This window comes from Stegastes partitus, unplaced genomic scaffold (assembly GCF_000690725.1).
Source record: "Stegastes partitus isolate 25-593 unplaced genomic scaffold, Stegastes_partitus-1.0.2 Scaffold317, whole genome shotgun sequence".
In the NCBI taxonomy this organism is placed as follows: Eukaryota; Metazoa; Chordata; class Actinopteri; family Pomacentridae; genus Stegastes; species Stegastes partitus.
In genome coordinates this window covers 316,374-330,558 of record NW_007578048.1, presented here as the reverse complement: position 1 = coordinate 330,558, position 14,185 = coordinate 316,374, and the positions used below count along the sequence as shown (strand labels likewise).

The 14,185-nt window shown below is 44.6% G+C and overlaps 1 protein-coding gene across 1 annotated transcript in view; it reads left to right on the top strand.

Moving 5' to 3' along the window:
- aacs (acetoacetyl-CoA synthetase) overlaps window positions 1–8,352 on the top strand; it is a 43,642-nt gene extending 35,290 nt beyond the window's left edge. The window contains exons 13-18 of the mRNA XM_008283523.1: window positions 3,059–3,172; window positions 3,899–4,024; window positions 5,078–5,147; window positions 5,582–5,640; window positions 6,033–6,235; window positions 6,327–8,352. Of these exons, the coding sequence (XP_008281745.1) occupies window positions 3,059–3,172; window positions 3,899–4,024; window positions 5,078–5,147; window positions 5,582–5,640; window positions 6,033–6,235; window positions 6,327–6,464 (710 nt within the window). The 3' untranslated portion in view covers window positions 6,465–8,352. The remainder of the gene's footprint in view (window positions 1–3,058; window positions 3,173–3,898; window positions 4,025–5,077; window positions 5,148–5,581; window positions 5,641–6,032; window positions 6,236–6,326) is intronic.
- Window positions 8,353–14,185: the final 5,833 nt, after the last annotated feature.

Sequence of the window (14,185 nt, the reverse complement as noted above, 5' to 3'; positions counted from 1 at the left end):
CTTCTCTCCTCTCCTCTCCTCTTCTCTTCTCTCCTCTCCTCTCCCCTCCCCTCCTCTCCTCTCCTCTCCTCTCCTCTCCTCTTCTCTCCTCATTCCTTCTCTCCTTTCCTCTCCTCTCCTCTCCTCTCCTCTCCTCTCCTCTCTTCTCCTCATTACGCTCTTTCATTTTCTGAATACATGAATGCACATCTGCAGGTTAGTTGCGTGGGTTGCTCGGTTTGTCTCAGTCGGTGCCTTTGTCTGACCCCAAACTGTGCCGGAGGATGTTCAAAGCTCTCACACCTTCCACAAATGAAAGCAGACTCACACAGATATGTACACACAAGCCGAGGAGTTCAATGAAACCTTTTGCTTCTGTTCCGAACAGTCGTTGCCGTTAAGAGCATCAGATCGGCGTGACAAGTTTCCCTCCCGTGTATATCCACGCACACACATGCGCTCTAAATGGCAGGTGATGGAAGGCGTCCCAAGAAAGCCACTTTTGGCTTAAAATATACTTCTGTGTTTGCGTACCCACCTATTAAGGTGAGCGTAACAATAAAATAATTGCGTATCTTCCCCACTATAAGTGTTTAATCAGAAGACAAAGTTCCCGTTTCCTCCCGGGAGCCAATTAAAGCTCAGTAATAAAAAAAAAAACCCTGGCAGAAAGAGAGAGAACGGGTGTAAAGAACAGAACAGGAGAGGAGGAAGGAGCGGTAGAAGGGCAGAGGGAGCGAACAAGATGGATGGATGGAGCCTGTGATACAGAGAGAGAGAGGCGAACAATGGGAAGAGAGATGAATAGAGCGTGTCAGAAACAGTAGATGATTGGAAGGTAGAAAGAGACAAATAGGTGTGTGTGTGTGTGTCTTCATGACGGTTTTAGGAACGAGCAGCAAAGGAGAAGAAGAAGAAGAAGAACTCCTATGTAGGTCAGTGGAGGTGGAGGAGCAGGGCGCCGACACTTCCTGGTGTCAGAATATAAGATTGATGCCGGTGTTAAGTGTCGTAACGTCTCTCGGTTCAGGGTTCACTCATGTTTTTGATTAATCTGTAATTCATTTAGACTTTTTTTCACATTGCGTTGCAGCGCTGCACGTTTCAGGCAAAGTAGAGAAATGTACAGAAAGTGTTGGTACGCTTTTACACAATTACCTAAAACAATGAGCCGATCTTTCCAAGAAGCTTGAATAGAAATTAAATAAAAAACCAGCAGTGCAAAGTGTAGATGTTCTACAGAAATACTCAGATGTGCTGCATTCAAAACATTGTTTTCCTTTAATGAATCTGGAGGGATTCCAGGTGTTTGAACTTAGCAAACAAGTGGGAGATTAAAACTTGCAGCTCCATCAGGTGCTCTTTGGGAACAATGCCTACAGATCCGTTCTTCTCTCCGACCCACCAGCCAAAGATCTGGTGCGCCTTGCTCAGGATGTAGATGGCATCTCCAGCTCGTCTGGGTGCTCCCCTGTGCAGTCCCGTAAGCCCCGGTACTGGTTCTGGTAGTCTGTGCTCCTATCGGCTGCAGCAGGTGCAGCAGGTGGAGCAGGTGCAGCAGGTTGGCTTGCTGGCTTGACTTTTGATGCACATTGCTGTCGTGCATACTTGCATGTGTGCAAGTTGCTGATAACATGAAGAGCTTCTAAAACGGCCAAATTATTGACACACCCTAGAAGTAGTGATGAACAGAGGTTTGTTTTAAGCAGATCACTGTCTTTAATTAGTACCACGGGTTTGTTCAATCTTATAATTTGTGACTGTGCATATTTAAATGGAGAAAACTACTTGTGCTGTTTGGTATCAGTGTGCATCATGGTGACGAGACGAGAGAAAGAAGAGAAATCATTGCCAGGCGTCTCCGAGCAGCTTCATGTTCCTCCGACCACAGCTGCTCGTATTAATGTCAAGTTTAGGGTCCATGGCTGCAGGAGGAACCTCAGATCTGTTGCATTCTGAAGAAGTCCCAAACAGACCCCACTTTTCAAAGAGCAACATAAAAGCCAGACTAGAGTTTGTTACAATACACGTTGAATTAGAGCTTTTTGATAAATTGCATCAGCTGTATTTAAGAAAACAACCTAAAGTTCAGAGAAAAGAGCGCCGTCCCCCCTGTGAGACATGGACGAGGCTCGGCTATGCTGTGGGACTACTTTGCAGCGTCTGCCACAGGGTGCCGTGACTCTGTGCAGAGCACAATGAAATCAGATTATTAAGGTGCTATGGAGCGAAACATGCTGCCGAGTGTCGGAGAGCTTTGTCTTAGTCGCAGCTCATGGCTCCTCCAACAGCATAATGACCCAAAACATCTGAAAGCTCCCAGGAATGGATGAGGAGAAAACATTGGACCGTTCTGAAGTGCTCCGCGATGAGCCCTGATCTTAATCCAATTGGGCATCCATGGCAAGAGCTGAAAGTCGCAGCTGGGAGAAGCCATGCATCAAACCTGAGAGAACTGTAGCAGTGTGCTGAAGAAGAATGGGCCAAATTACCAGTGGAGGAGAGCAGAAGTCTTATTAAGGGCTACGAAAAGCACTTCACTGCAGCCATTGAGTTTGTGCTATGAAACAATAGTTTAAGGCTTCCAGGGTTTGGTACACATCTTCTGCATTTGTTCAAAATAATTCAAATAATATCTTGCATTGAAAGGAACAGCACAAGTACATTATCTGTGGCACAGGTTTGACTCTGTTTAACTTAAAGCTGCAATGAACTTGAACTTAGAGGTCACTTAGGGTCAAATTGACCTCCCAGCGCTCAAAGACACAAAACCCTGACATCATATCACATTTTAGCCTTTTATAGCCCTGTTTTGGTTTGCTTTCACTCCTGAGGAAAACAAATCTGTGGGTTGTTGCAACAAGAACTAACGGAGGATAGAAAGTCCAACAGGTTCTGAGGAATCATGAATCACACCCTTCACATGTCTTTGTTTGGTTACCATGAAAAGCATTTCCTTCATTTAGAGGATTGTTTAAGAAAAGAAGGATTTTTTCTTTTTACTATGAAAACATGTTAAGTTTAGCATTTATCTCAACACATCAACCAACACACCTCGTCTGTTTGTCTTCTCTCCCAGGTGGCACCGACATCGTGTCGTGTTTCATGGGTCAGAACCCGACAGTTCCCGTGTATCGCGGCGAGATCCAAACGAGAAACCTCGGCATGGCCGTGGAGGCCTGGAGCCTCGACGGTAAGATTTATTCAGCACATCTACATCGACAACGTGGACTAGAGGAAGGAAGCTGCAGGTTTGACTCCAAGGAGGGACGGTAGAATTATTACTGAAGAGCGTAAGCATGTTTAGAAACTGCTGAGATGCTCTTGAGCAAACTTTCCGTCTGCTGCCGGAGCTGCTGACAGAACAAGATTACAGTTTGTGGTTGAAGCAAAGTCAGCCATGGCTGGAGAAGTAATTAGAGAGGTTTCCCTGGATACATGCAGTTACAAACTAAAGGGAAACAGTTTTTTTATTAACAATCCAACAACAACAAAAAAAAGTGTTCTATATTTTTTTTTATCTGGCTGGGAGCCTTCAAAGCCCTCTATGTTTTTCTCATTGATTTCAGTCCCTCTCTCCCCAGCTCCCTGCTGCCGGCTGCCCTGGCTCGTCTCCACCACCTCAAAGGAGAGTGGATTGAGGGATAATTTAAAGGCAGTTTTGTAGGAAGAGCTCGGGATTATTTTAGTCGGTCTTTAAGCCTGTAACACCGTCCGGAGGGAGGAGGCGAGGGCTGTGTGAAACCACACACCAAAGTGGACCAGGTTCTCTGAGGGAGGGACACTTTTTGTTTTTACCTGAGCAGGATTTATGCTGTAGCTGTTTGTGTTTGTAGGTGTGTGTCCAGGTGTGTGTGTGTGTGCTGTGGTAAGGTACACTTGAACCCATTAATTTACATGTATATATGTGTGTTACCAGGTAAGCCTGTGTGGGGAGAGAGTGGCGAGCTGGTGTGCTTGAAGCCGATCCCCTGCCAGCCAACACACTTCTGGAACGACGAGAATGGGAGCAAATATCACAAAGCGTACTTTTCTACATATCCCGGTGAGCACACAGGCGCTGGCTAGAAACAGAACCTGAGATCCAGTGTGCGTTAGGGATCGGCCGATGTGGCTTTTTCAGGGCCGGTGATCAAAAAAGAGCAATAATCGATATGTGTGAACCAATATACATTTAATGTTTTAACAGGATCTGATAGCAGGGAGCTGGTCAGTGATAACTGTGCTACTTCATTAATGAGGATCATTATAACTGAATAAGGACAATATAAATAGTGTGAAGACGTCGGAGCGTTGCGTAGCGCTTCAGTAACTGCTTTTGTTGTTTTACACTTTTATACGTTGGGTCATTTGTTTATAGAAAATAAGGATTTCATTGTCTAGTTTTTGTGCCACTAAACCTCCTGAATCTTGACTCCTGCTAAGATTCTCTCCTCTGTTACTGTCAGATCAGTTTGTTCTCTGCTGTTCTGTCTCTGTTTTGTTAATCTTTTACTGTCAGTTTTATTGTCCACTAAGGCCCACATCTTACAGCATTATTAGTTTTCCCAGACACTGTTCTGAAGTAATACATGGCTGCCCTTGAACTTAGCCACGAGCTGTTAGCATAGCTTTAGCCATTGCTAAAGTAGCTGATTTCCTGATTTGTAGCGATGACTGTGCCTCTTGTTCGGTTTCTGATTACTCTTAAAGTTTCAGCTGTATTCATCTTAAAGCTGAAGATCACAAAGGGGCAAAAGAACTCCCTGATAGACACGGTTTTACATGTTTTTATGTTTTAGGTGGAGAATATTCGCGCTCCTTTTAGCCTTTAAGATATGAGGAAAATGTCAAATATCGGCGCCGATTACCAGCCAGGCCGATAACCTGTCCATCGATAGTATACATGCACACATAGAAACACCCGTACAAGCCCCGTAATAAATACCGCCTGACTTAAACCCATGTTTTCTGTTTTTATAGCCTTTAACTGCTTTTGTTCTTCTTCTCATCGCATACGTTGCCGTTCTGTTGTTTTACTTTGGTTTTTAATGTGTCGCTCAAACTTGTGTTTTTGACAGAAATTGGTTTTAAATGTGATCCTGTTCTTCCTCTCCAGGCGTGTGGGCCCACGGAGACTACTGTAAGATCAACCCCAAGACGGGAGGCCTCGTCATGCTGGGCAGAAGGTCAGCCGCTTAATGAGCTTCTCATTTAATTCTTTAGTTTGGTGAGAATCAGAGGAGTGTGAAATACCATTTCCTGCCTGATGTTCGGCACAGCTCTACGTGATGTTGTTCAGAAAGTTTTGCAACCTTCAGCTACTCTTGAGCAGCTTTATGGCGCGATATAGGATTGTTTTCATGTCAAAGAACACCTCCGAGGCTTCCGGGGAGAAGTGACACAAACCGAAAGCACAGAGATACACAAGTTCTGAAGTAAACAGAAAAACGTAAAGTTTCCATACTTCATATGCATAAAAGAGTCATCAGCGTACGGAAATCATTTCTGCACGCCGGCGCTTCTCTTTGCGTTGCAGCGGGTTGAATGATGTGTGGCAGGACAGCTTCCCGATGACAGACTGTTGGAGTTCTGAATCTCAAACTTTGTGTTTGTTCTGCAGCGATGGTACACTGAACCCCAACGGAGTCCGATTCGGCAGCTCGGAGATCTACAACATCGGTGAGTCTCAAACGTTACGGGTGGGGTAGGGTGTGGGTGGAAGACAGGGTAGAAAAGAAAGAAAGGGCAAAAGCATTCCTGTGACCTTAAACTGAGTCGTGGTGCTCTTTATGTTAGATAAAAATAAACAGCATCCGTTTGCTTTTTCTTTTTTTTAAAGTTTGTTCACTTGTCATTATTTGTTCAGTCAATAAAAAGTAGTTTCTTACTGCAGACAGCAGGACTGCAGTGTTTCTCTGCTTCGTTTTCAGACTCGCTCTTTTGCTCTTGTCTTCTTTTTTTTTCTCTTTTACTCTGTTCCTCTCTTCACCTCTCACCTCCTCTGCTCTCCTGCTTTTTGTTTTTGTGAGCTCGTCCTCTAATTTGCCCTCTCCTCTCGCTCTCCTCTGCAGTGGAGGCATTTGAGGAAGTGTCAGACAGCCTTTGTGTTCCTCAGTACAACGCCGACGGAGAAGAGCGAGTTATTTTGTTCTTGAAGATGGCGCCCGGCAAGCCTTTCAGTCCGGAGTTGGTGGCGAAGATCAGAGGCGCCATTAGGAAAGCTCTGTCGGCCCGACACGTCCCCGCCCTGCTGCTGGAGACCAGAGACATTCCTGTAAGAGCAATCTGGATATCCATCAGATGTAAATAAGCCTATCAGATCATTCTCTAACACGCCTTCTTTTCCTCCATCTCTCTCTCTGCAGTACACCATCAGCGGTAAGAAGGTGGAGGTGGCTGTGAAACAGGTGGTGGCCGGTCGGGAGGTGTCGCAACGAGGAGCCTTCTCCAACCCCGACTCACTGGACCTCTACAAGAACATTCCCGAACTGCAAAACTATTAGAGGACCTGCAGAAGCCTGTCGAGAGTTTAGCCTAGTTTTTAAATTAACTTTATTAAATTTTACAGGTACGGGGGAGACGTGCAAAGTGCATTGCAGGGGTAGTTTACAGAGGCCCTGAGCTTCACACAGGGTCAGGAATAGGGAAAACATATGTCTGTCAAAATAATACAGAAATAACTAAAAACGAGTGTAAATAATAATAAGCTGATGGTGTCAGAAAGACTCTACAAACAGGACGTATACAGTTCCATAGGCTTGCTTCCAATCAACACCTTGCTACCAGTTCCTGCCATTTCGTGCAAGTAAATGTTGAGCTGAGTTGGGATGTGACGTCATGCTCTGAAACCGCCGACGCCGCCGGAGACGTGAGATGTAGCGTCGAGCGCTCTGCTTTGGTTTCACAGTTTGATCTGGTGAAGAACCGTGTCCCTGCCTCTAACCCCGGCGCTGGTTCCGAGCGGGTCCCACGATAAAAAGAAACCCCATGGAGGTTTGAACGAACGCGTCGGATCGACACCTCAGCTGTGGCTCGCGTCACCATGTTACGGTTGTGTGTTGCTTTGTTAATGTGTATATATACATGAATATCTATTTTTTGGACTGTGAAGCTGCGTTAACATTTTAATTATGCATCTAACAGTCACCTGTTAACCAAAGTGAGTCGAGGATTTTCTAGACGGTTGTAACATGTCAGTTGTGTTTGTTTAAAAGAACCAGGGATCCGAGATGAAACTGAACCTAAACTAAAAACAAACGTTATTGATCTTCTATGTGTTTCAAGTCTTTATTTAAACCCTTAATTTTGTTCCATGCGAGTCAGAAATAGGCCTTCATCCATCCAGTCATGACGTAAATGTTCATTTCACCACAAACGCCTGTATTTTGTTAGTTCTATGTCTATTTTTCATGCTTGTCAGAAGATAAACTGATTCTCCTCAAACACCTACAGTCGACCTGTTTTGTACGTGGCAAAAGTGATTTTCTTTGTGAAGCCTGGAGGCTAATTAATGCAGTTAAAGACGTACGGCAGAGGTTTCTGGTCGCTGTTGTACGCTGTGCAGTCATGAAAACATCATTCACTTCGTCTGTTTTCTGCAAAAGACAACATCATTTTAGAGAAGACCACATCAACGGATCACAAATAAACTGGAGGAAATATGTCACACATTGTCTCAAAGGACTTTTGGACTGTTTTTGTTTAAATTTTGATTCAGCCTTTGTCACTTGTCTTCTAATCATTTTAAATACGACGTGTAAATGTAACCGAATCCACCAGAAAGCTCCGCCGTTCGTCTTTAATGTCGTGTTCGCTGCTTGTTTCCAACACATTTTCTCTTCAAAGGTACCCTGTGGAGTTTCTGGCCACCGCTGAGCAGTGTTTTGATGAGTGGGTCCCTGCTTTGTGTATGTATCTTGCATGTGCATCAGCAAAATGCAGGGAAGGAGGAGAAGACTGCAAGCTAGCAAACATGGATCTAAACAGTGCAGCTCATTTTTAAATGTTTTATGAGGGGATTTTTTTTTTTTGCCTCATGAATCTGCACAATTCTTTTTGTGGAGAATGTAAACAACTTAGTTTGCTTACAAGAAAACTCCACAGGATGCCTCTAAAGTGTCCAAAACAAACAGATTCTCTGTGAAGAAAGGGATCGTAGTGGGATGACTGTACTCTTTATACACTTTGTGCACTTTAGTGTCGTGTATGTGACGGCGTTTATGATGGAATCTGTTGAAGCATGACGGATCCACTGGACCAGTCTGTAGTGTGCATGCTGGTGTTCTGTTTTTTTGCAGCAAACATTTCTTATACAGGCCGAGAGTTTGTTAATGTAATTCTGGGTGTTTGGTTCTTCCACCTGTAGTAAATTTACAAATCTAATGAATCACATGTTCCGCTTGTCTCTGGGATCATTTCTTCAGTTCATCAGTTGCTCTTCCACACAGCAGCACGACAGCGCTGACTGCTTTAGAGGTCACTTGGCCGCCAGCTCCTCTTATTTGCACACCTTGACTGTGTTCGGTTTTTTCAGGCGGATATTTGCATTAGAATTCACTTTTAAGCTGTGTACCCGCGGGAGATTTTGCTGCAAGCATGGGTGCACTTTCCTGGTTGACAACTGTCAGCTACCCAGTAAAGTGAGGCCAGTCTGAAAGCAAACAAACAGGGTTTTTTTTCTGTCACAAAACTTTTAGCCTTTAATACCCGTTTGCAGATTCACAGTATGTGCATCCACGTTGTTCTCCTGAGCTAAACTGGGAGACCTTTTATCCGAGGATTGCTAGACGGAGCACAGATGTGACGAGTTTAGGTCAACATTTCTGTTTTGTAACAGCTTCACTAGAAAACCTACGTCTGAGTTCTGTCCAGCGTCTCATAAATAGTCACCAAATGTCTTTCTTTTTTTACCTAAGCAAGAATGTTTTGGCTGCTATTCACTCCTTTTTCTGTATCTGTGGTGAACAGCTTTTACCTTTGGGTCACCACCATCCACAGCCAATCACACACTCTCTCTAAATCAGCATCGGTGCTTCAGCTCACAGCGTGCAATGAAGGCCTCAGCACAGGGTGAAGAGTAAAGCACCGGCAGACTCATGGAATAACTGGAAAAACAGTGTGTGTTTGAGTAATTGTCTCTCTGTATTTGTGTGTGTGTGTGTGTGTGTGTTTTTGGGGAAGTGTGTAGAAGCCAGTCATTTTGACAGACGGCTCCTTTAGAAATAAACTTGGCAGTTTTAAAGCTCCCTGTAACCTTTGTAAGTGTGAACGCTCAGACCTGCCAGTCAGCCAAACTTCAAAACACACCAGAGAGGAAATATATAAAAATAGAAAGAGTGAGACTTGGTTAGAGTCCAGTTCCTGGGTGTGAAACGTCTAAGTTATCTGGTGTTCTTCTGTATTCCTGCCTTCAGTCAGTCTAACTTGAGGATTTGTAGAGAGAGAGAGAGAGAAAAGGAAGGAGGGGGCTGACAAATGAAAAGCTGAAGTGTTTACCAAATTCACAAATAATAACCATCTGATGAACATCAGTGGTAAGTGCCATGCGGTCCCCCAGGAGAGGCTGTCTGCTGTTGTGTGTTTCATCCCAGTAGTCTCGTAACAGAGCGCATCACAAACCAGAAAATGACTGCTAACGGCTTGATTGTACACTTTGTACTTAGCAGAGGTTGACGGTTAATTCACTCCGGATGCAATCAGTTTAAAATGTAAGCTGGAGCTACACACATGCTAATGATGGCTGTTTGTTCTGACCTGTGCTGCTCGTGTGAGTGTTTCCCACACGGCGGGAAGCGTTTTGCTTGTTTTGGTTCTGTGCTGGACGGTTTCTTTCCCTGGAACCAGCAGAGCAGCTGCTGTTCGGCTGATTTTTACGTGTTGTGGAGGTTGAACAAACAAGATATAACTTTTCAATTAGTGAGCTGTAGTGGAGCTGGTGAGGAGCTCGTTAACTTGCAGTGGTTTTCATTTATTTCTTGTTATATTGAGCAAAACCAACCACTGGCTCCAACATTTACTTTAGATGGAGGAACGACTACTAACCATCAAGAAGAAAGCAATTAAACATATTTCCATCCATCTATTATCTGTACACCACTTAATCCTCACTATGGGAGGCTGGAGTCTATCCCAGCTGACTCAGGGTGAAGGCAGGTTCACCTGGACAGGTAACCAGTCTATCACAGGGCTACACTTAGAGACAGACAACCAAGCACACTCACATTCACACCTACGGACAATTTACAATCACCAATTAACCTCAGCATGTTTCTGGACTGTGGGAGGAAGCCGGAGAACCCGGAGAGAACCCACGCTGCACGGGGAGAACATGGAGACTCCACGCAGGAAGATCCCGGGTGTCCTCACCGGGACGCCAACCGACCTTCTAGCTGTGAGGCCACGATGCTAATCACTGAGCCACCGTGCAGCCCAAACGTATTTCCTGTATGTCAGATATCATATTTACTTCATGTGTTTACTCCCTTTACTGATAATAAAATATGAAGTTTTACATGTAGAGGGATCTGCACTGACTCCAGCGTTTACCTGTTGTTGATAATTCCTCGATAACGTCCTCACAAAGGCGACGTTTGTTCGTGATCATTTTTGTGTTAACATCAGATTCCTGAAACAAACTTCACAAGATCCAAGCAGATGAAGATCCAAATAATAGCCTTGTTTAGTCATTTAATGAGAAAGAAGTGCAGGCACTGTTCACAGTTCTGACGGATTTCCCCTTTTATCTTCTCATCTTCATGGATCCACCTGAGCCGAAGCTTTCCTACTTTCCAGGTGTGTGGAATGTTCTGTTGTATCCTACCTTCCATGTCCCCAATTATTCTCAGGTGACAGTACGCTCGCTGAAGCCCTTCCCTTCCTTCCCACCCCGATAGGAGACTTGTTAAGTCTAAGCTGGTTCCCAACGGGACTTCCTCCTGAAAGGCTGATCAGAACATCAATAAAGAGCTTCCACAGGCCTCCACCGGCATCCTTCCATACAGACATCTTGCTGACAGGGATGAAGCAGAGACGCGTTTAATGTTGAAGTGAAGATGAAGCGCCGTACCCACTCGCTGTCGCATTTAAATATAAGGAGTGGAAGGGAGCCTCCGTTTTAGTGTGGTCAAAGGGAGCGGGATCACCACGGGGAGTTGAGGAGAGTGGGAGTTTTATTTATTCTAAGTGCTTTCAGTGTAACCCAGAAGAGTTTTGTTAAGCAGGGATACTGGAGGAGAGGAAGGAAAAGCCTGCCATTAAAATGCCTTGATAGATTGTGCAAGCTGGTTCTTCTAACCAGGCGGCAACCTCAAGGACTGACATGTGAAACCACAGCAGCCATAACACAGCTATCTGGCTCAGTCTCTACTCTTTGGGAGGTTAACGTGAGGAGGGTGACGTCCCGTCCAGCACCAGGCTGCAGGTCGGAGTCAGAGGAGGGTCGTCCTGGAGACGAGGGCAGCGACTTACCGGAGGAAAGGTAGCCCTCCGGTCAGCTAGTGGTGTCGTTATTATCTAAACTGGAGGTAGCTCGTAGCACCAGGAGGACGGTGCTTCCTCTGTTGTTAGCTAAACATGAACAAGTCCACCCAGCAAGTGAACTTATGGTTTATAGGTACGCCAGCGACTTGGGACTGGGGATGGCAGTGTAGGTCGGTTCTAACCGCTCTTTGATGGATCCACATGAAGTGCTGTTGCTGTGCAGGTAGCGTGACGAGGTGGAAAAAACATTACGCTGGCAAAGGAAAAAAAAAAACAAGTGCTGGAAAAATAGAAAAGCCATTTATTTGCAGTTTCCAAACAAACAGCAGCCTCTAAAAGGAAAAACATAACAAGGGAAGAGAATGTGTTTACTTTAGCTGTTGGAAATAATCGTACAGTGCTGCTGCATTGTGCTGCCTTCACAAAACACCACCAATCTTCTTCTCTCCCACGATGCTGATCAGTGTATAGACAGCTGGAACCAGAAGGTGACATACGCTGGATAAAAATACACATCACCTTTTTTTTTATCTCACTATCTGACATTAAATATGATTAAGCTTTTCCTGTTTTAGGTCAGTTAGGATCATCAAAATTATTTCTATTTGCTAAACGCCAGAGTCATGAGAGGGAGAATTTATGACTTTCTTCAACATCAGAAGTTTCCATCCATCTCCTCAGTATCTGTAGCGTTGCCTTTAAACTCTATGACTTGGGTCAAACGTTCTGGGTTTCCTTCCACAAGCTTCTCATCATAGTTTGATGAATTCTGGCCCGTTCCTCCTGACAGAACTGGTGGAACTGGGTCAGCTTTGCCTTTTCAGCTCTGCCCACACATTTTCTACGGGACTGAAGTTAGGGCTTTGTGATGGCCACTGTGTTGGAGGTGAGCCTTAAAATACATCCACAGGTGAGCCTCCAGTTAACTCAGATGTTGTCAATGAACCTATCAGAAGCTTCCAAAGCCATGACATCATCATCTGGGCTTTCCCAAATAGTTTGAAGGAATCCTAACGGACCTAAAACAAGAAAAGTTTCGTCTGATTTAATGTTAGACAGTGAGAAAAAGGGAGAGGACACCCGGGATCTTCCTGCGTGGAGTCTCCATGTTCTCCCCGTGCAGCGTGGGTTCTCTCCGGGTTCTCCGGCTTCCTCCCACAGTCCAGAAACATGCTGAGGTTAATTGGTGATTGTAAATTGTCCGTAGGTGTGAATGTGAGTGTGCTTGGTTGTCTGTCTCTAAGTGTAGCCCTGTGATAGACTGGTTACCTGTCCAGGTGAACCTGCCTTCACCCTGAATGACCCTGGTGAGGATGAAGGTGTAGAGATGATGGATGGATGGATCTTAATTTATAGCTACACAATCAGTCATCAATGCCCAACATTCAAAACAAACATCCCATTTATACTTCCCTCTGTATTTACCTGAATGACTGAAATCAGGCACTTGTTGTCCAATCAGATTTGAGACCCCACCTTCTCACCTGACCAATAAAAGAGCTGCTTTGAGTCACACCTCCTGTTTGAAGCTCCAGCACAAGATGTCCTCCACAACTCTGACAAGTGGTGGTTTCTAAAACACTCTGTCCTTTTAAAGGGCTCTTTTTGTAAAATCAGACAAATGAACCCGATTTCAAGAAGACGTACGACTCCGCCTGCAGCCTCAAGAAACGCAAGATCAAACCCAGGAAACAGCAAAACAAAATCAGCGTCTACACTTCTACACAAAGAGCCTGCATGTAGTCAGGTAGGCAGCCTGGGCTTTCTCATGTACAAACGTTTATGAAACGTGAAGCTAACCCACTCTGGTGATGGTCTGACATTTACTCTCGTAGTTGAACCTGTTGCTGGAAAAGTCTGTGTCAGCTCCAACAAGTTGTGCTGTCTTTAGGTCATAATTCATTTTCATTTGGAGCCTTGATTTCTGACCTGGAAAAGCAATAAACTTCTTTATCTTTAGCGCTGCTAAGTAAATGTCAGAACACCATCTAATCTTCATCTCGCTTTTGTTGCTGCTTTTAAAAGAAAAACGACTGATTTGAGGACAAATGATTAAGTCTGTGCTGCAGGTTCCCTCGTTGGCTTCAAAGATGGAGCTTTTTATTTGTATTGCTCTGAAGAAATTAGACTAAACAGCCTCCAGTGTGACTAATAGTTGGATATATGCACTATATGACTGATTTTAGTGATATAAAAATAACCAGAGAGAGTAATTATAACCAGAGAGACGCATACAGAACAACCACCCAACAGACACCCGGCGATCAGAACAAATTGCTCGGTGCTTCCTTTTCGTTCTGATCCTCCCGAGAACGTCCCGACAGCGTCCTCTATTTCATATTCACTGTCAACATTTAGTCTGAGATAAGTCCCTCTCTCCCCTCACTCTTGAATCCCTAAAAGTAATTCTTTCACATCCCCCCTCAAGCAAATGAATTTCAATTTGTTTTATGTGGTCATCCAATTGAGTTTGACACGAGGAGCGCTTAAATGGAAAAGCGTCTCTGCTGAGACCGAGGCCCGAGTCGAGTCGGGCAGATGTGCAGATTGCCGCCGTTCGTTTTCACTTTGCTCGGTTGCTGCGGAGGGAGACAATGTTTTTGTGTCCTCTGGAATAGTAAGTGGGACTTTATAAAACATTAAAGTTGCTCCGTAATAGAATGTAAATATAAATTTGACAGATATTATCTGGGGAACTTTTTGTGGAGACGTTTGTTTGTGCAGCGAAACAAACTTGAGGTCTGCT